Raw genomic sequence first — 21,619 nt, 5'->3', positions numbered from 1 at the left:
AACCGGATACAAAGTAATGCACTTGGGGCAAACAAGAATTTCAGCTACATACTGGGAGCTTGCCATTTGAGAGCAAAATAAGACGACTAATATCTGAGTGGATTTGTTCATTGCAGGAGGATTACAACCTGACAATATGATGCAGCTGAAAAAAAAGGCTAAATGTAGGATGCTCTCAGCTATATTAATGTTGGTATGTAAGGCTCAAACGGAACACATTATTCTGTTTGGGTAACTCTGGTTGAGCAAGAACAGACTCCCAAATGAACAGGTACAGGGAGGACAACTAGAAAACTCCTGTATCTTATAAGAAAAAAATACATATAATAAAAATACACTAAGTAATTCAAACACTTCAGAGACCAAATGACTTTAAGGCAAATAAAAAGTGGTTAGGACCAAAATAAGGCATAATCAAACACCCATTTAAAACTGAAAATTACAAGGTCTCAAACCACAGAACAAGTTTCTAGAACAGCCTTCGAATAAGAGAAGTAGGAGCAAAAAAATCTTACTTTATTTAAAGACACGGTTGGCCAGTTTGTCAATAACAGGGGACATAAGGACCGGTGATTCTGAGGGACTTGCCTCAATGATCAAAAGCTCTTTTCTAGTCCCACATTTCTAAACTCGGAACTTGGAACTGTGGAGAAACTGTGCTAGTTTCTTCTACTGCTCTAATTGTTCAAGTGCAGTCTTCCCATATTAAAGCAATATTTGTCCTTTTCTTTCTCTTCTATTTATTTTTCTAATACATACATTCCTATGTTTTGTATTAACTCCTTACAGCAGCTTGTTATTGAAGAGCCCATCCGACATCTTTAACAGAGGCAGAATTCTATGGTTCTGCATAAGCTGGAGTCAGAGTTTATCACTCGTGGAGAAATGATGAATCACAAGGCTCACGCAAAAGCTCCAATTTGCTGTGCTGGTGAAATTCCCAGCTACAGTGCTCACTGGCACCGTGACTTCCTAAGGTAGGAATAAACTAGCCTCCCTAAAATGAGTCAGCTCAATGACCACAACGGACTAACGGATTCTGATGATACAACACTGATTCATATTCAGGCATGTGACCTAAAAGGAACAGGCTCCGTACATCACGAGCTACCTACCTTTTATCCGTTTTGTTTTATATTGTAAACTTTCCTGTGCTTTGGAAAAAAAAAAATCCCAAACTGCCAGTATATGAGTTATTCAAATCCAAAATAGAACCTGAATTCAACAAAGGCAAATTACTAATAGTTATACCCTCTACTGGAAACAGGCTCAAGCAAGAAGTCATCAAGTAAAATACAACCTTAAAGCGGTATTTGATAACTGCTAACATTTGTTACACTTAGAAGGCCTAGGAATAACTTGCAGCACTTCTGTGATAGTTGCTCAACTATAAGGTAAAGTAATCAACTAGATGTCCACTGTCAAGCAGAACACAGCTATCCAAGTGCATGGTATAGGGGGTCCGCATATTTGCAGGTTTCATACACTGTGCTTAAAGATAACACAACTTCTGAGAACGCTATTTTTCTGTAGATCACAGTGGTCCAGTGACTTAGAAATGAAATCTCCATAATTTACTTTTTTTAAAGTTTTTTTTTTTTCCTAAGTAACATTTTGAACTTATCATAAAAACAAAAAAATAGACCTCTTCTCTCTTAAAGACACCACCACATCAAGATCAGTTTTACCTTTCTCATGAGCTGTCTAGCTAGAAATTTTTGCTTCAAATAGAGAAGGGATATTTCTGTCACTATCTTAAGTCATTAAATTCACTGTAGTACTCTGATCCTTCTGTCAACATCTCTATCAGGGTGGACTGCGAATGCTTGAAGCTCTTATGAAACAATACTCGTGTCCTCTTGTGAGCACCAGAAGCAACAGGCCTGCATTGACACTGAAAGGGAATAGGCTTGCTCAGCCCTCAACCCTGCTGGGAGTTTTACCCTAACTTGCAGGAGCTTGTTAGACTAAAAAGACTGAGGAAGAAGGGGAACTTGAATGCAGAGTAACTGATATGGTTGGTCAGGATTTTCTTTCACTGAAAACATCACATTTTGGCACACTAGTAGTATTCCTCCCCCCAAAACCCAAACACATAGACACAAAAAATCCCAGAATCAGATTTTATATGTAGTCAGCACAGCGTAAAGATCTCAGTTTTAACACGCCACTATAATTAAAAACCCTCTACATTAAGAGGATAATTAAAAATGCTGTCACCTAAACAAAGTGATTGTTGTAGTCGTCTGTCTGCTTCACTGGACTTTAAAGAGTTATTGAAATTAAATCTTACCAGAAATATCTAATCAATACTAAAACGCATGTAATTATACAAACCTTTATTAAGTTTCAAAAAGCAAGAACTCTTAACAATCTTTTGACTTAAGCTTTATCTCTAGTCTCAGATCGAGGCATATCAGCTATGGCCATGAATCCACAGGGAGCCTGCATTTGCACACTGCTATGCATCCAATATCTGCAAAACAATCTAGTCTCGAGTGTCCTTTTGGAAACTAGAAGCAATGTAGATTTTCTGCTAGTCATTATAAGGCTATAAAACAATGCTACAAGACTGGAATTGTTCACTTGTCATCCATAAAGGTCAGAAAATCCCTTCGCATAGCCTCTGCTCATCATGCAAGTAGGACAGTTGTCACCACCGTTACCACCCTTCCCTTATCACCCAGGATACCACTGGGACTGCCAGTAACAGAATCGCTTCTCCTCCTATTCATCATTTCACTAAGTTCTTGTAGTGTTTTTACATCGGTAACATTTCCAGTTATTAATAATATTTTTTCCTACAAAGAATGCCTTTGATTTTCTGGATGTTTCTGTAAACTCGTAAGGTCAAAATAATGTACTGAAATCTTTGTACAACTCAGTGTTATGGTTCAGGTTACGTTTCTGCTTTTCAGAACAGCTTTCCACCTCTTCAGCAAACTACAGTCAAAGCAGCTTTACATTGTGCTGTTATACAGCGTTCCAGGTATCACTCACATTATAGTAAAAGATAATTTAGTGAACATTATATGTAGTATTTTCCCTTGTAAATACAAGATACAAGTAACATCTGCTTGATAAATGTAAGTGTCCTTAAAACCTTTAAGGATCTTGAACTTATTTTGACATACCAATACTACTATATGGATATCATTGTTCACATAAGGAAGATAGCACAAAACCACTATGCTTTTGGAAGCCTCGATCCACTCGTATCACAGGTCAGGATTTATTCAGGCAAATAATTTAATAAACATTAAACAGGACGATCAGGTTTTTAAGTTCTCTTACAAACAAGAAATTAAAAGTTCAGTAGAAATGCCCCAGTTATTGACATTGATGCTCTAATTCTTGTAAAAATAAAATCAGGTAAAACCAGGAATACCCCTTCCTCCTCATAAGGACCTCAAACAAGTATCATTAGTTTCTTTCACTGGCACATTGTTTTAAAAACCAAGATATTTGAAACATTTGTACACAATGTGCAACCCCCCCCCCCCCAACAGTTCTTCTAATTCCATTATACAAAGAAAAATTTAATATATTTTAATGAAGGTAATTTTTGTGTGAAGAAAAGCACCAGGAAGTTATTCCTCTCACGCGGCAAAACCCAAGTCAAATAATCAGAACATTTAACTTTTAAAAGTAATATCTAAGTTTCTGAAATTCTTAGTACAAGTGCAAGGCCTTTAGAAAATAAACAGTTATATTGATTCGTTACTATGGAAATGAACCCAGAGAACTTCTTGGCAACTGTGCCTACGCTACAGGGCACGCTGGAGAAAGCTTTCCGCTATGAGTCAGTTTCCTATGAGCCTCACAGTCACTTCACCACATGCAAAGCAAAACCAGTTGTTTTATTATTCAAAATATATCTTAGTTACTAAGATGCATTCAAATACATACGAGGTTGTCATGCTTTAACGTAACTTAATGAATGCTGTCAGTAAGACCTAACAAAGAATAAATTGGACAGGTATTTTAAGATAAATTGATTCCAAAGTATACTTTAAGTTACCATCAGTTTCACAAATTAAGTGTTTTTTCTTTAGAGGGACAATTTCACATTGCCTAAATTTCAAATACAAGATTTCAGCTCTAGACAAGTCTTTTTCTGTATATATTTTATGTACTGTACACAATTGCCATTTAGAATGATGAATTAAAGTCTTGGTTTTACTCTTCTGATCCACAAAAGAGAAAATCAACAAGAAAACTAACACAAAAGAAACAACAAAGCCTACTCCAGTCAACTCCTCATCCTAATTTGTTAACAAGTGATGGGCTCTTTTTTTTTCACCCCCGAAGGTTCTTGTGACCTGCAGATTGTGTTCATTTCCACAAGGATAAAGGATATGAATAATGGCTTGTTTCAGCAAATAGCCACAACTGCAAAAATAAATTAGTTTTAAGGACATTAAGTGTCATGGGAAAAATCCCTTCTTGCCAAATTGAAAAGTGTTAGCAGGAGAGGCTTAAAAATAAAGAAGCCAAAACTCCTTGTGGGCATTTACCAAAATACTGTGTTCCATTAACTAGAAAATTGTTTATTCAAGTTTTAATCTGAGTTATTCTAGACAGCAAATTATGACATTGAGCCATATGGGGATGATTATGTTAAACGGATTGTTTTTCTAGTGCAATTACTTTAGAATCATTGGTCACCAAAGAGACAAAAAATTGTCAGCATTTGTTTTCAGTTTTAAGATGCCATTCAGTCTTTACATCAGACTGCTTTCACATGAAACTGCTTCTAGAAATACTTTCGGGATCAACTGGGTCAGTACGCTTCTTTATGTTAAGGGGTGTTTGCTTAGACATCTGACAGCTTTTGTACAGAACATGAGTTACCTACTCACTATAAATACCTTGAAAAAATAGCTTTTTCACTCCATGAGATAAATGGGAATATTATTGTTATAATTATTTTTTTTTTAAAGCTGGTAGTTTGATGGGAGGATTGCTTTGAACTTCTAAGAATTGTTGAGGCCAGGTTCTTAGAGTCCAAAGCACAACAAATAAAATGCCTTTAGAAGAGTCATCTCTGAGCGAGTGCAACTTTTCCAATATTGCCTACATTTTGCTTGCTTCTTTTAGGGGAAAACATATCATGTTGATGAGGTAGTGCAAGAGAAGCAAGGCTGCTGCAGCTCCACTCCCCAGATCCAAGCAGTAGCGAGGCTAAAGATGCGTTCCTGGTAAGCACCTGCACACACCACACATACGCAGCCGGCCACACGGATCACAGACACACAGAGCACTTGCAGAGACAGCCAGCACCAACAGCCTCACCCCACTCCCCTCTCTGGCTGAACAGGACACAGGTCTGCTAGCAAGACCCATATATGTATATATATGGCTCCCAGGCTATACCACCTGCTCAACAGCTAGTCTGGCTTCATCCCTGATAGCATTTACGCACTCGCACACCTGCACTCGCTCCAGGTGCTGGCACCACAGGCACACAGGTCTCTGACTCCTGGTCCCATCACAGCGGCTGGCACTTGGTTTCACTCATCTGGTCTCTCCAGTTGCTGGCACCCAGGCCCATGGGTGCTCTGGCCCACAATCCCACAACAGTTGCTGGCACCAGGACTCTCACTCACTCCAGTTGCTGGCACAACAGACACACAGGCCCCTGTGACCCACGGTCCCACTCCCGTAGCTGGCACTTAAGTCCACTCACTCAGGTCTCTCCTGATGCTGGCACCACAGGCACCCAGGCCCTCTGATACAGAGTCTTAACTCCAGTTGCTGGCACTCAGACCCCCCGCAGCTGGGGTAAGGTATTATTTTAGCTCCCCCACCCTCTGCTGCCTTTGTTTCCGGGTGTGCATATGAACTTTTATCACCTAACCTAACAGCTTCCTTTGATCAACTCTTGGCTAAATAAACTTAATACAGTCAGCTCTGTCCTTCTGATACAGTGTTCAGTAGATTGGAGTAACACAGAGTTATTTTTAGTGTAGGAAATAGTCTTTTAAAATGGGAACAATATCCCATTCATATATATATTTTATATATATAGCTTTTTTTATACATATATCTCTCTATATATAAAAAAAACAAACATCTATCTTCTGCAGAATGCCAGAGCACCTAATAAAGAATGCCAGTGTCATGATCCCACATTACAGAGACAGGAATTAAGGCATTAGCCTATAATCTACCAGTTTACCAGCCACAGTTTCAGCGCCCTCAGTGGTTCAGGTACTTTACGGTAAAATTTGACCTTTGCTAGGCTATCTTTAGCATTAGGAAGGTACTGTTAGATACAGAGTTCTCACATAATGGTTCGGCATGCAAGAGAAGAATAACCTCTTAGACCCCTCTTACCCAAAATATTCTTCCATTTCAAATTTGTGGAGTCTCACTGTTGTGAGATATAGCTACTTGTGCAACAGGCTCCCAGAGCAATTGAGTGGCTGTCTTACTGGTCCACTTGCAAGCAAAACATTGTGCACTACTATTCAGTCTCCCAAGATCTGCCAAGTAGCTTGGTATTTGTAAAGCATTAAGATCCTCAGAAGAAAATTACTCTCGCTACACAGAAATGTAGTCTTCCTCTTTGGTTTAGATCCACACAGCTGAAGTGTCAAACAATATGGTTTACTCATGTCTTTTAATATCTCTACTGTACACACAAACAAAAATATAAACGAGGTCACCCAAAAGAGATCCTTCAAATTCAACTAAAATCCTTACTGCTAAGTTGATAATGGGAGTAGAAACAAATACAAATAGACAAATATGGAATTAACACAGGTATTTTAAGGCAAATAAAAAGAGATCTAGCACCAACACCAGTACCAATTTTATTCAAATATATTCTAGGCATCTCATACACATAAGTTAATACATGTAATATACATGCTGTCCATGCATGTACCAATTCCAACCTCATAATCTTTAAAGAATATTGAGCTACGAAAGAGCAAAAAATATTCAATATAACTTTTCAAATACCAAGCTCTGCTTTAAATTGTTATTTGATAATCAGAATGCTAAATTTAGTCTTCATATAGAAAGATGCATCTCTTGAAGCTAGAGGTCAGAGCATGATCTCCAAAGTATACACTGTAGTAAACTTATGCAAAGCTTCAATGTATTTCTTGTATTCAGGAAGAAATACAGTTTACTTTTCCTTTAATATTCTGTGTTTTCTCCATGCCTGAGTCATATAAGAAGATACATTCTCTCCAACAAAAACATTTTTTCCTAAGCATTGCAAAAAAAAAATGAACAAAACCAGTCACTTACAAACAGAGCTTCAGTGTTTCACAAATTTCAGCACTAAGCAAACCAGCAAACAGCTGGCTCTGCAGGAAGAGCTCCACTTGCTTAAAGTGCACAGCTCCCCAGTTAATTTGCTGTTAGTACATGCAAAACTTTAACAGAGCAATCATTTTCTATTCCACACATTTTTACTAATAATAAACAGGTTTAATCTTTAACTAGCAACATGTCAAGTATTTCTTATAAAATAGGTATACACTGAGCATCACACGGAACTAGAACTGCTTTGGAATATTTTACTTATGAAAAACTGCTGGTTACAGGCAAATGCAGAGACCTAAAAGGGAATTAGCACTGTGAAGGGCAAACTGCAGTACCAAGACTGTAGCCAGCAGTTCAAAGGAAGCGATTGTTCCCCTCCGTTGGACATTTGTGAGGTTGTATCTGCAGCACTGCTTGCGTTTTTGGGGCCCTCTGGGTAGCAGACAGTGATAAACCGAAGCAAGTCCAGGGGGTGTGAGATGAGGGTCTGGAGTCAGGGATGAGGAGGGTGAAGCACCTGATGCAGGACAAGTTGGGAACATGGGATTTTTACAATCTGAAGAAGATCTAATTGCTATCTTCAGCCATCTCTACTGAGTTAGAGAGAAGATGGAGCCAGTCGTTTCTTAGTGGGGAGTGGAGAAAGGAAGAGCAGCAACAAGAGGAATTCCAATAAAATAAGGGAAAAACGTTCACAATAAAAGTGGTGAAGCAGAGGGCAGGTTGTCCACAAAGACTGGAATCCCCATTCTTACAGATTTTCTAAAGCTGACAGGACAAAACTCTGAGCTTCCTGATCTAATTGAAGTTTGTCTTGCTTTGAGCAGGAAGTTGGCCTACATGATCTCTAGCACTCCCCTCCACCCTAAATTATTCCACAAACAGAAATAGTCCTTTAAAATACGAAGGCAATCGGGTGCTGTGGTGCTTGCAAATGGCAAGTTTATGACAGCAAAATGCTGTGGTCCATGTACTGTGCTGGGGGCAGGAAAAACCCAGCAACATCACCAGCTCTTTTAAACCAAAGTGCCTATTCTCCTGCACAAGCCAGACACATGAAGCATAAAAGCTTTTTCCCCCACTCTGTCCTCTTTAACAGATGCCTGTCATGCATCTCTTTTCAGGAACTTTTTCCTGAAAAGCTAGCTGTTGCAGTATCTTTTACCAGTACTTACAGTTACAGTAAGAAAAGTATCACGAGAATGAGCCCTTTTCATAACTGCAATAACCAGTTACATCCCATGCAAAATGTAGTCTGTACAAACATTTTCTTAATCTCCTACTGTAGCCCAAAGATGACTCTTCAGATCTGATTTTATTTTCTTTAGTCCTTTGATTAATTCTTTGATTTTCCTCCAATCTATTGCAAAGATTTGATTTCTTCATCCCTCTTACTTCCACACCGTTACTCTTCCACCTTTATACATTAACTCTCCCATTAATATTTTAGCCTTAGTTTCTTCCCCTTCAGCCCTGTCCAGAATATCCACACCAATCCTTGTACATCACATTACCTTCCTCAAGCATATTCGCTATGTCTGTTGTCTAAACCCATTTTATTGTAACTATTAATGAAAGGCTGAAGAGGTACAAAGAAACTACATTTTTTTAAAAAAGTTACCACTTGTGTAGAGAACTTCCCCTTCTCATCTCTTCCTCTCTGCAGGAGGAACAGGGCCTGGAAGCTGCTCAACCAACAGTCTCTTCACAACTGAGAAAACACTAAGTGGACATTCGGGAATCTGAACAGAGCAGCTACAAAATTGCAAGCCAGGATTTTTGTCCCACTGCCCATTTGCCTCACAGCACTTGAAAACTTGTTTCAGTTTATCCAACTGCAAATCCGGTTACAGCTGAAAAGCTATGAGAAGTAGCATTGTCCATTACCAACTCTGAAGACTATCAACAGGATTCATACATCATGCAGGAAGATGAGAGTGATAGGGACAGTAATTCCATGTGACGGGTATGTTTTTCTAACAAGTACTTTTGTTTAAAAACAGAAAGCTGCTTAAGCTGTGTTACTATCAGGAGAAATTTTCCCTTTCAAATGCAATAGCAGCAACAGGGAAAACAATGGTTAAAAAGCAATTTGAAGAGTCCAGTGAGGCAGAAAATGTACTTGCTGGAGTCACAAAAACCAGATGTAGTTTTAGGCAGTCAAGAAGGATGTAGCCAAGCATCGGTAGAAGTAAGAAGTACTTAATACCTGGAAGATAAGAAATCAATGTCTACAGAAGACAATTACATACTCTAGCCTGTATCTATTAGGAATAAGAATATATTCATGCAAGTAATGCAAGATGTCTGAGACTGCCTCTCAGGACTCAAGAGTGTGCTGTACATTAGAAAAAAAAAAAAAAAAAACAACAAACCTTCCCTGGAATCTGTTGGAGAATAAAATGTTTTGATGAAAAAGTTATAGTTCTCAGCTGCCCGTAATCTCTATCTGTCACACAGATACCGATCGTAATCAGCTTCTTAGTTTTGAATGTTGTGTTGTAAAAGAAGGGAGAGAGAAACTTCAGCATTCTAAAGTGTCAGAAATCAGATCTCAAAGGCAGGGGAATACGACCAAACCAAAGACTGCAGTCGTAAGAACACACCAACCAAGAAGTCCTTTCCTTGAGTGGGGTGCGGGTAGAAATTGAGCTAAAAATGTAACTACCAGGCTTATAACTACGGTAGCCTTAATCTATACAGTACAGTGTTGAAAGTACAGCCTCAAGAAATAAGATCCTTTACTTTCCAAAACTTCTTTGATTTCCTCATGTCCCATCTGTTCTTTTGCTGCAGGTTGAGCAACAACTCAGCCTGTGAGCAGTTATCTACTCTAGGGGCCCATCAATTATTTCTTCAGCCTATTAAAATGAGGGCAGTTGCAGACAGCCTGTACTTTCAATATATTTATGTCTGCATTAGACTAGCCTTGAATAAATATGCTTAGCATTTAGTCAAGTCTATACCTTAAAATAGTATTTTTTTAATCTGTTCAAAATATTCATAGGTGTAATTTCTGCCCTGGAATAATCTTCTGTCCTTTCATGGTGCAATAGACATTATGTGCACAATATTTTATGGCCAGACAGTGTATAGATACATAGGATCCTGAAATCTGCACAAGGTTCCTGTATTAATGTATCCAGTTTCAAAGAGAGATATCTCTTATCATTGGCCCAGGGGAAAAAAGAAACGTAGAGAGACGCCTTTCCACATAGGAAGCCAGGCTTAAGCTAGAAAGTTTTCTAAATGAAAATGAGGTTTGTTAGCATAACTTTGCATACATCCACAGTCTATTTGCTGAAAACCCACCCTTTGTTAGAAAATCTAAAAATACTATTGTAAAGATCCAGAAGCCATATTAGAAAGCAATTTCAAAAAGGGGAGGGCAGGAATTACACTGTATGGCTGACTGGCAGTTTACTAAAACAACCAAACAAAACCTCCCCCCTCCCACAACTCCCTCCAAGGTTTTCCATGTTGTAGAGCCAAAGCTTATAACCAATTCATTCTCCCTAGAACTCCAGGGTCCTATTCTTGCACAAACGCTCAGACATCCCCCCTCCCCCCAGGTTTAAACACTGCAACTACTTGGCTGTTCAATGTCCTTTGATCAAAATATTATTTGACAGTACCAGATTACTTTAAAGAGTTTAATATTTTGTCAGGTAATTAAGCATTTAGCATTGTAATACAGAATTTTCTTTCCCTATAGTAAATATTCACAAATATGCACGGGGAAGTTTCAAATAGAAGTTTTCAAATTGGAGTTCTAAAAAACTATGTACAAACACAAAAAAAACACAGTCATGTGTAAACAATTAATATGGTTGCTATTTATACACAAACCAGATCGCTATGTACTGCACTATACAAGCTGGTTTTATCTGGTCACAGAATTTCTGTACACCTCAGGCACACCTCTGTGTCAGCCAGAAAAGCAGTTGGACTCCGACAACAAGTCTCCGATAGCCGGGACCATGTCTTCATAATATATTTCTTACATATCTCTTTCTCAGTAGAGATCTGAGAAGTGAAAAACATATTTTTCAGTAGCTTGAACTTTCATCTGGCTTCTTTTTGTCCCACTTCATCGTTCAGAGGGATGATCTAGGTACCACACTGCTTGCAGGATCAGGCCTTTAATCGTTCATACAGCATGATCCACACAGGGCTGAAAAGAAGACCGCTTGAATCTGTTTTCATTACAACTCACTACATATAGGCCGTTATTCCAATGCTCCCAGCCTGCGTTTTTATGACATTTCTTTCTCAATGAGTAAGCTTTGGAAAGAAAATGCTAATAACATTAGGCTGGTTTATAGCTTGTTGATATGACTGCCTTTCTATTTTGGGTTTGGGGTTTTTTTTGGGGGGGGGGGGGGGGTGTTTGTGTTTTTTTGAGGGGGGGGTTGGGGTTTTTTTGTTGTTTTTTTTGTTTGTTTGTTTTTTTAAGGCAAGAGGCAGCACGGTATTGGTTTGTATCAGTACCAACTTGAGAACTTAGTAACTTCTCCCCCCAAAATGACAGTCTACTAGACGTCAGTCAGCAACAAAAATAAAAGCCAGTTTTTCCATGTATTATACAATATCTGAGATGAGTTTGTATATTACTTTCTGAAACACAGTGGAGTTCTTCAGACTTCTTTTATAACGTTACAAAGATCACTATTTTAAGGATACAACTGCCAGCTCACACTGAAACTAATAAACGCATGCAACTAGAAAATGATGGCCATTAAAAAAAGTTTGCCACTGACAAGTTTTGAAATGCTGCCACTCTGATGTTAACTTAATTTCTTCCTTATTTATTCAGACCTTTGCTGAATCACCGCTGTGAAAAATCCATCTGTTAATTCTTAAGCCAATAGCAAAGGCACTCCCTAAATTGGCACTGAAGGATCATTGCAGAGGAATTCTTTACCTTCCTACCAGCATACCTCAACACTTCTCAGTCCAGCAGGAATGGGCCACTTACACTCACAGGGACTTTGATATACCAGCATATGTTTCACTGCTGTTCTTATTTTTAAACCGTACCCCCAGAAAAAGAAAAGGAAAGAATTTCAAAGCTTCCTTGACTCCAACACAATACTTCAACACAATTTTTTACATCGTCACACTTCCACTGGCACTTCCTACGTACGCATACTACCTCCTATCATACATATTTTACTCTAATACACTGTTTGCATCCATGAAGAGATACATGTACGCTTTCGAGCTTTTAATTTTAGCATCATAAACAGGCAAGGCAAAAAAGGCTAAGATCACGATAATGTATCAAAAACATCAGCTCAGCTGAAATCAACTCCTTTAAAATAGAGATACTGTCCAGAAGATGTATCTCAGCCTGTGGAAATGACTTCAAGGCAGTAAGGGCTGCATTAGGACAGCAATGGCACATTAGTGTCTAAACTCATGATTATCATCCTCATTTATTACTCATGAAGAAGAAAAACGTTGCAGAAACGTTGCAAGAAAAATGTTGAAGAAAAAAAGAGAGACCTGAAATGAGAGCAGAACACTGAAGAGTTGAAGACCCTCCAGCTGTACCAAAGAAAAATTAATCTTCAATTACACATGCCAGTATAACGGAATGGTTAAATAAGGAGGTTTTAGGCCAAAGTTACATTTTTATGCTCTTTATTCTCCTTGATTAATTCTGTTTACAGAATCAAAAGCAGATAATTTAGCAAGCTCTGTAACAGCAGTATTTTAATAAGAAAATAACTGAATATTCATAGATTTGCTACTGATTTCTGTCTGCTCCCGGAATTCTACGAGACATTTTTCAGTAAGTCCTTTTTGTAATAACATTAAAGTAATATAATAACCCATACAACATGAACAAGCGTAACGGGAGGGTAGTCTCCTCCTCCCCAGACCTGAAGCCACAGCACACCCTTCCTATTGACAAGGTTCTGCCTCTGCCTGGTACCTGGAAAAAATTAACCCACTTGCACTCTGTTTGCCCATGGCCACCACGGGATGAGGAAGCCACCGTCACAGCAGATGACGGCTCTATTGCTGAGGCACAAAAGAAGAAAAGAAAAGAAGAAGAAAAAAAAGACACCTGTCTACTGCTGCACTTGCACCGCAGAATTGAGCCTGACCAGGGTCAGTAGCGCATGAGCCCTGAACGCGTACAGGGAACAAGAGAGCGCTTTGCTGTGAAACTGTTCACGTTGACTCTCCACGTCGATATCCACAGAAGGAAACACAGTGAGCCAGTGTCCCACAGAATGAAACATTAAGGTCGCACAACTCACGTTCACAGGGGAGAGCTCTGACTTCAGACCTGCCGGCAAGAAATCCCTTCCCCTCCCGTTACCCACGCAGTCGGCAGGCTTTATAGCTCAAGGCGTTGCAGCACAAGCGACCGGTTTCTCTAGGACAACCCTCACCCGCTCACGGATTCGTTTCCCCTGTTACCGGTGTTTAAGAGCCTCAACATTTGCTTTAAAGTGCTACGACTTCGAGCAGCGAGCAGCCAGGCAGACGAGGAGTCTACAAGCGCTCCCGCACGTAGTCTCTGTTGCCGTCGATGCCGGCAAGGCGGGCGGGATGAGAAGACCGCTAGCCCGCCCGGGGCGAGCCGTGCCACCGGAGCTCCGCACGTCCGTGCCCGCCTCCCTTCCCGAGGGGAACGGCGAGCAGCCCGCCCGCGGCCGCCGGCCCCGGCGGGGGAGCGGCGCCACCAGCGGCCCCGGGGCAGCCGCCGGCGCGGGGAGCAGCGGCGCGGCCGCTCCCGCCCCGGGCCCCGGCCCACGGCCGCCGCACGGCGGGAGCCGGCCTGGCCCCCGCGCGGGGCGCCGCCGAGGAGCGGGCGGAGGGGGCCGCGCAGGCGGCGGCCGCCCCGGCCCTCGGCGGGGCGCGGACTCGCGCGGAGCCCGTCGGAAAGCGGCGGCCGCCGGCGCCCCGGCAGCCGCTCGGCTCGCCGGCCCCGGAGGCACCTACCGGGAGGACTCCCCGCTGAAGCTGCCGCCGTCCAGCAGCCGCACCTTGCAGAAGAGGATGCCGTTGACGAAGGGCACGGAGGAGAGCTCGTCCAGCTCCAGCTCCACGCGGAACTTGAACTTCTTCTTCTTCGCCATGACGAAGGCCATGGGCCGGGGGCTCCCCGGGGGCCGCCCCCAGGCCCGCTCGGGGCCGCGCGGCAGCTCCCCTCCGCGCCGGCCGCCCCGCTCCGCTCCCATGCCCGGAGCGAGGGCGGCGCCGCCGGGCCGGAGCGCCGGCCGCTCCCCGCTCGGCCTCCCGGCCCGCGCTTACATGGCAGCCGGCGCCTCCCTTTCAAACCCGCCCGCCTCCGCTCCGCCCGCTGCCGGCAACGGCTGGCGGCGGGGCGCGGCCGGCGGCAGCCATGCGCTGGCACCGGCGAGCCCCGGCCGCCGCCGCCGCCGCCGGGCAGGGGCCGGCCGCTCGTTCCGCCGAGGGCCCGGCCGGTGCCGCGGCGCGGCGCTCGCACAGGGGCAGCTCGCCGTGCCGCGCTGGCCCGCAGCGCCGGGGTCCGGCCCGGGGGGGAGGCGGCCGCAGCCCCGGCGGAGCGCAGCTTGTGCCCTCCGCTCCCACCCCGCCGGGGGAAACCTGCTGTTTTGCTAACGTTACGGCTCTGAAATGCGTTGTGTTGAAGAACACGGACAAAACGAAACATGGTTTAGCCGTCGACATTTCAACTCTGAATTTCACTTCCACTGTAACTCAAACCTTATCAGGGTCTTTCGCAGCAGTTCCGCCTGTAGCGTACAGCTAGCCCCGCTTCTGATGCGAGCAACAGATGCTCGTAGTCTTGTAGAGAAGGAGGAACGTACACATCTGTATTTTCATTTAAGAACAGCCCTGTGGCACAGATGATCGCAGCAGCACGCGTGCAACACTCGTGTATAACGTGCAGTTCAACACCAGCACGTGCTCTCCGGGGCACAGCTTTGTCTCAACAACCCATCCCCAGGAGACTAAAACACGAAGCAAGCTCCGAGCGACCTCCGTCAGCGAATCGGTTTCCTCTTCGCAGAGGGTTGCGTAAGAAAACCCTAACACACAGCGTGTCTTCCCACAGCCGAGCATTTATTTGCAGGGTAAGAAAAAGGATTTGTATGATTATGCGTGCAGCGTGATGCTGAGCCCCTGAAATCCTGATGCAGCTTGTGAAAGTACTGCTGCCCCTCATTCACGATAAATATGTAAAAAAACCATTTTTACATGGAACAGATACCCGATGAATACAGACATCACAAGTGATGTGTGTGGCTAAGTATACCAAAATGTCAACCACCGTCCTGTAGTGCGATCCTAGAAAAAAACATAGTAGTAAAGAGCTAAAAGCATAAAAGTGGAGTGCCTGGAAGAGAAATGCTCTTGCTTTTTCTGTCTTACAACATCCAGGGCATAAAAAGTGTTTATATACAGAGCTCTCCAATAAAAAGAACCACAAGGGTAGCTCCAACTCCATTGTCAGTTTCATGTTCCTAATAAAAACTAAAACTCCCAAATGTCAAGTAATCACTGGCTCTGAAAGAAGCTGTTTAACTAGAGTAAAATTAATATGAAACCATCTTTGGGAGGAGGTCTAGGCATTTGGCCTTGACCTAGGAATTTCCCCCTTGAGAACACTTTTTCAGTCTGCTCCGAAATAATTCTGAAGGTCTTCTCTCTGTAATAAGTTGCAACAGCTGACGAAATATCATACGAGGTAATTCTTCAGGTACTGTATTCATCAGCTCTCTGTTAAAAGACATGGAAGGTGAAAGATTTTCAGCATCTAAAGGGTGTGAGTTAGTATTTGGTTGGTATCAAGTTATACCAAGATGCTTCTTTCTTTCAAGGCTAAAGAACCAATTCCAGAGTTTTGTTAAAGACAGATGTTTCAGGTTGATGGAAGAGATTTCCATATTTAGCCTGGAAGTCCTGTGTATTAAGATCTAGGAAGAAAAATAGGGTTGCAGACCCAATGAATTATCTGTTGGAAGGTTGATAAAAACAATTGGTCTAGCTATTATACAATACCTTAAAGAAAATCTGAACTAATATACTCTTGGTTAGAGGAGAAGTAGATTAGCAACCTTCATAAATTATTAAAGCCTATGGATTAGTATATGTTCTTTGAGTAGCCACCCATGCAAGCAGATTCCTCCATATAACTGAACTTCTCAGGAAGCTGTAAGAGTTTATATGCTGAGTGCACCAACAGCCTGTAACAGCCCTGGCCAGCCTCACCTGGGCCCTCACCCACCCCCTGCCCAGGGGACCTATTTAAGCTCAGCTCTGACCCATCAGTCCTTATTGGAGCCCTGTTGTAGCTCTGCCCATCTGTTGGGTGGTTGTTACGTTGTAGTCCTGCCTGTACCTTGTTGTGGGTCTTGACCTTCAGGCTGATGTCCTAGCTTGATCTCAGACCTGTCTTTTTGTTGTAGGTGTGTCTTGTTACTGGCCTGGCCCCTGAGCTGCGTTCCCAGCACAGCCTTGGACCTGCCTGGCTGCGGTGGATGCCTGCTCTCCTTGCTCAGGTACTGTGGGATGGGCCCCGGCTGGTGAGACCCCTGCCCTGCTGTCTGTGAGAAAGGGGTGGTTGCCCGATGACCTTCGGAGGCTTGATTCAAATGCAATTCATGTCCAAAAAAGCCTGACTCTATTCAGGGACTATGTTTGCATTCTGAAACTGGTGACTTGAAAAAGTCTCCTCTATTGAGTATAACCTTCTTGATCAGAAAGAGTCAAAGTCAAAAGTGTCAGAAGTATAGATTTTTAAATATATTTAGAATCTTTAATCAAAAGATGCTCAAAATAGCAGAGGAGTTTTTCCAAAAAAAAAGATAAACACTGTGGCTAATGTAACAATCCTGTGTTGTCATTGATGTAAAGCTTCTGCAAGTTGAAAGCATTGGAGTTTTATTTTAGGAGAAATTCATAAATCTTTAAAGAAGTTGGATGTTACTCAAGCAGGTACAAGAACTCAAAGATTCAAGAAAAATCAGTGTTTTTCAAAATCTCATAGTTACACCAGGCTAAAACAAATAGTTCAAAAGCTGTTTGCTCTCCCGAAGAAGATAAGATTTCAGTAACAAAATTGCAGGAGTTAATAGGGAACTTCCTTTATGGACAGGTCAGTCCACGGGCAGGTGAAGCCCAGGTCTCTGGGATTTTTAAATCCTCCAAAGCACCAGTGTATATATCATTGCTGGAGACAGTACTAATGTGACCTGCGTTGATCCACTCTGCCTATTTGCAGCACCATTTCCCTGCTGGGCACTTTTATTCCTGACCTGTAGCTCTTTTTACCGAGAGTTGTGGCATCAGGAAAGCTTTGAAACGTTTCCCGGGTTTAGTGTTAGATGCACCACTGCTCTTGATGTGACATAAGGTCTGGGCTACAACCTGTACCCCGATCAGCGCTTCCAGCAGCGGTCGATTGTAAGCACTCTATCTTGGTCGCAAGAGAGATTAATTTGGATGTCGGAAACTAAATCAAACTAAAGTGAGCTCAGTGGGAGCTAAGTGCAGTGTGGTTAAGTAAACTCTATAATCATGACACTTCTCATGCTGCTTTAAGAAATACATGGTGAAGTCTCAGTCCTCCAAATATGTTTGTACATGTTGAGTACAAACGCACACGAGCAGTCTCTCTGATTGCTCTCTGAATGCTCACTGCCTTCATGTGGCATGGCTATTTAAAGCTGTGCTGTAAGTAAAGCTCAGGTAACAGCCCCGATCCTGTGAGGTGTTCTGTGTCCTCCAAAATGGTGATGTGCCACAGGAAAAGTCAGAACCCAGCTGAAGCATACCCAGCTTAACCTCCATTGACAATATTAAATCATGGTTTCTTAATTTGTAAACGATAGTTATCTGTATTACAGCACTAGTCTTTCTGAATGAAGACCTAATACCTTTTTCACACTAAACCAGTCCAATGCCACGTGCTAGAAAAGACATGTGCCAGTAAAGAAAAATATGTGAAAAATAATAAAAATCTGAATTTACTGTAGCTTGTTATTATATGATACTAAGATTAAAAAATATGTTTTTTTTTTTAAGAATTATTTTATAATGACACTTCAAAACTGAGCTAATTACATCTATATAGTGGAGCAAGTATTCATCTTACCCTAAAACAAGAAAAAACACTGAACTTGGTTGCCTTTTAAATATTTATTGCCTTTGTGTTGTTTCATTATATCCTCCTGTGTGTGTTCTGAAGCTTGCTCCTTCAGGTGACAAAATGTCTGGATGTACTTAACAGACAATTTTTTAACTGGGTAGCAGAACTGGATTTGATCTCATAATTTAAAAATTACTCAACTTCACTGCAGTCCCTGGAGTTAAGCCAGAAATTACTTTTGGCTCATGCAGTAGACTATTTTCATAATTTTAAGGTTATTAGGAAGTGTTTCCTTGCTCACAGAAAGAGCTACAGTATCTAGAGCAGACACTGAATCATGCAATTCAGCTATCTTTTAGTCTATTAATAAAATATATCAAGTCTTCTTCTAGCCTCTGAGGCTTTGTGATATTTATAGCACTTCCTCTAAGTGGATAGTATTGATGTAATTTAAACACTTATTGCACACATATTGATATGTACACTAATTAAAAGCTCTTGTTTTAGTAAGTGAAATGCATATATTTTTCTGACATGTTTTTGATGTTCTGATATTAAACAGTGTTGATATTGGAAAGCCTTATCATACTCAATACAATTAACATAAATGTTACAGAATTTACAAAAAAAAAAAATCTTATTTTAGATGCACATCTTGGGCAAATATATTTCTTGACTTACACGTCCTTTGTGGCTACGCAGTTCCTTCAAGCAAGGTAAAAATCAGAATGCAAGATGATTGACTATTCAAAATTCCTTTTTAACAAACACGGACTCTATAAACGATACAGCCCCAAAACCTGTCATATAAGACCATTTGTAGAAGAAATGATAGTTTTGGTAGTGTTAGTTTCCAAATAATAGGAAAGACTTCTTTTCTTGTTAGAGATGTAAATGAGGCAGAGCTCTGGAATTGCGTTTGAGGTCACTTGTCTCAGATGCCACTGCGGTAGGTCACTTAGGCCCGACTAGTGTCTGTACCTTTCAACAAGGGCTTCCTCACAGAGGTGTATCTAATAGTTTATCTGTCAACATATGCACCATGTCTGAGACTCTTACCTACTTTTCTTACTGGTATCAGCCAGTCATACTAAAGTCAAAGCATTTAAACCTTCTGCCCAGCTCTATGCTACGTACTCCATTTTCAGGGAGACCAGGGCAAATCTGGAATCACTTGATGAAAAATGAGTTTCACTGTTGCTTCACATCTTGGATCAACAGTTGGACCAATGAAACGCAACCTGTACTTCCAGCCTTCTGCCATGCATGCAACTCAAAGCAGAATCTATTTGCAAATACGAATTGTCTAACCATCAAGCTCTATTATCTGTTTTCTGTGGCCTACTTTTCCTACACAACTCCTAATAGTATGACACACGCTATAGAAATTATAACTATACACGATGCACTTAGGAAAGCCAAACCTGCCAAAACTAGCTTTTCCTTATTGCTTTAGGAAGAACAAACACATCTTTTCCTCTTTTACCTTGAATTTTGGACTATTGACGCTAGCTTTTAACAAGTGTTACTGACAACTAAAAAGTTTTTAGAAAAACATGTCAGTATTCCATTGAGGTTCCCTTCTTGTACTGATCTTTTATTTATGCCACTTCTTACCGCAGTCAATCATCCTGCATCAGACACTACTTTCAACCCACACTGCAGATAAGTTATAGCAGATACTCCATCAGTCCACAAAGCTGTATGTATTGCCACTAAAGTAATAGTTATATTTAATTGGTAAAAAAAAATTAAGAGTGTATGTAATATATACATATTCACTCTGAAGTGATTACCAAAATGTGGTGTCTGTCATTATGTTGCTGGGAAAATACTAACACTCAATGCTTGCTGGTTCCTGTGAGTGCTTGCATATAGCTTTATTGATCGTATGGAAATGATTAGCTGATGTTGAACATCTACATAACTTTAGCACACAATATAGAGTAAAACTGCCCGAGGTCAACTTAAGTGTACGCTTCAGGTATTTGGTGTTAACTTTTGAATGGCTCTAGTTCATGCATGGTGTTAATATAGAAGTACAGTATTTAGTATGATATTCATCATATAAGAAAATAGCTGTACTTCATCAAGACCTCAGACAATGGCAATGCTGGATATTAGAAACCTAGTGATATGCAATGGGAACGTAAGGTAGTAGTTTGTTTCATTCCCACTCATGTCATATTTCTATGTATTGTATTCAGTAACTAGGACAGATTGTTATTACTTGCCTGTTCTAATTAGTGATAGAAGAGAATGTTGCACCCACTGTACTTTATTAGATACAGATGTAAGGATGATGGTATGAGTAGAAAAACAGAATCAAAGGCCCTACTACTTAGCAGTGTTACATTGCTGGGATGCAGTGACCTCGGCAACATTCACTTTCCTTATTCCAGAAAGGAGTAAAGTGTGTTCAGACTCCACCTATTCGAATGTACAATGTTAGCTGTACTACCAAAGTAGCAGGTCTATATTTAGACCTGTCTTGTTTAACATATTTGTCAGTTGGGTGGAGGCAGCAGAGTACACCTGTCAAGTTTCCAGATGATGCCAAACTGTGGGGGACCACCGGTGTGTGCTCGAGTGCAGGGCTGCCATCCAGAGAGCTGGAGGAACGGGGTGACAGGGACCTTATGAAATGCAACGAGGACAAATGTGAAGTACTGCATGTAGGAAGGAATAGCCCCTTGCAACGATACAGGCTAGGGAGCAGCTCTGCTGAGAAGGACCTGGGGATCTTGGCAGAGAGCAAGCTGAGCATGGGCCAGCAGTGTGTCCTGGTAGCAAACAAGGCCAGCAGCATCCTGGGCTGTATGAACAGGAGCGTGGCCAGCAGATAGAGAGAAGTGATTATCCCCTTCTGCTCTGCACAAGCCAGACTGTATTTAGACATTCTAGTCCAGTTCTGGACTCCCCAGTACCTGAAAGACATGGATAAACTGGAGAGTTCAGCAGAGGGCCACCAAGATGTCTGGGGGCTGGAGCACTCGCTCTGTGAGGACAGGCTGAGGAAAACTGAGCTTGCTCAACTGGGAGAAAAGAAGGCTTTATGGGGACCTAAAAAGAGGCCTCCACCTTCCTGGTACCTGCAGAGATTTTTATAAAGAAAATAGGGTCAGGCTTCTTGTAGTGGGGCATGGTGGGAGGATAAGAGTATGAATCTGAATCTGAATTCTCTCGGTGCCAGGAGGCACACAAAGCGCGAACATCGTTCTTCCACTTTGATCGGTCTGCGGC

At 41.8% G+C, this 21,619-nt stretch overlaps 1 protein-coding gene across 2 annotated transcripts in view; it reads right to left on the bottom strand.

Annotated features, from left to right (window-relative positions):
* The window catches only part of EEIG2 (EEIG family member 2), a 28,252-nt gene extending 13,761 nt beyond the window's left edge, over positions 1-14,491 (bottom strand). The window contains exon 1 of one of the 2 annotated variants that reach the window (XM_082314418.1): positions 14,242-14,491. In XM_082314418.1, the coding sequence (XP_082170544.1) occupies positions 14,242-14,480 (239 nt within the window). In that variant the 5' untranslated portion in view covers positions 14,481-14,491. The remainder of the gene's footprint in view (positions 1-14,241) is intronic. The other variant, XM_082314417.1, reaches the window with a different exon arrangement.
* Between the last annotated feature and the right edge of the window lie 7,128 nt (positions 14,492-21,619).

This window comes from Platalea leucorodia (genome assembly GCF_965183815.1).
Source record: "Platalea leucorodia genome assembly, chromosome: 5".
NCBI lineage: Eukaryota > Metazoa > Chordata > Aves > Pelecaniformes > Threskiornithidae > Platalea > Platalea leucorodia.
This window is presented reverse-complemented; position numbering and strand designations above follow the sequence as displayed.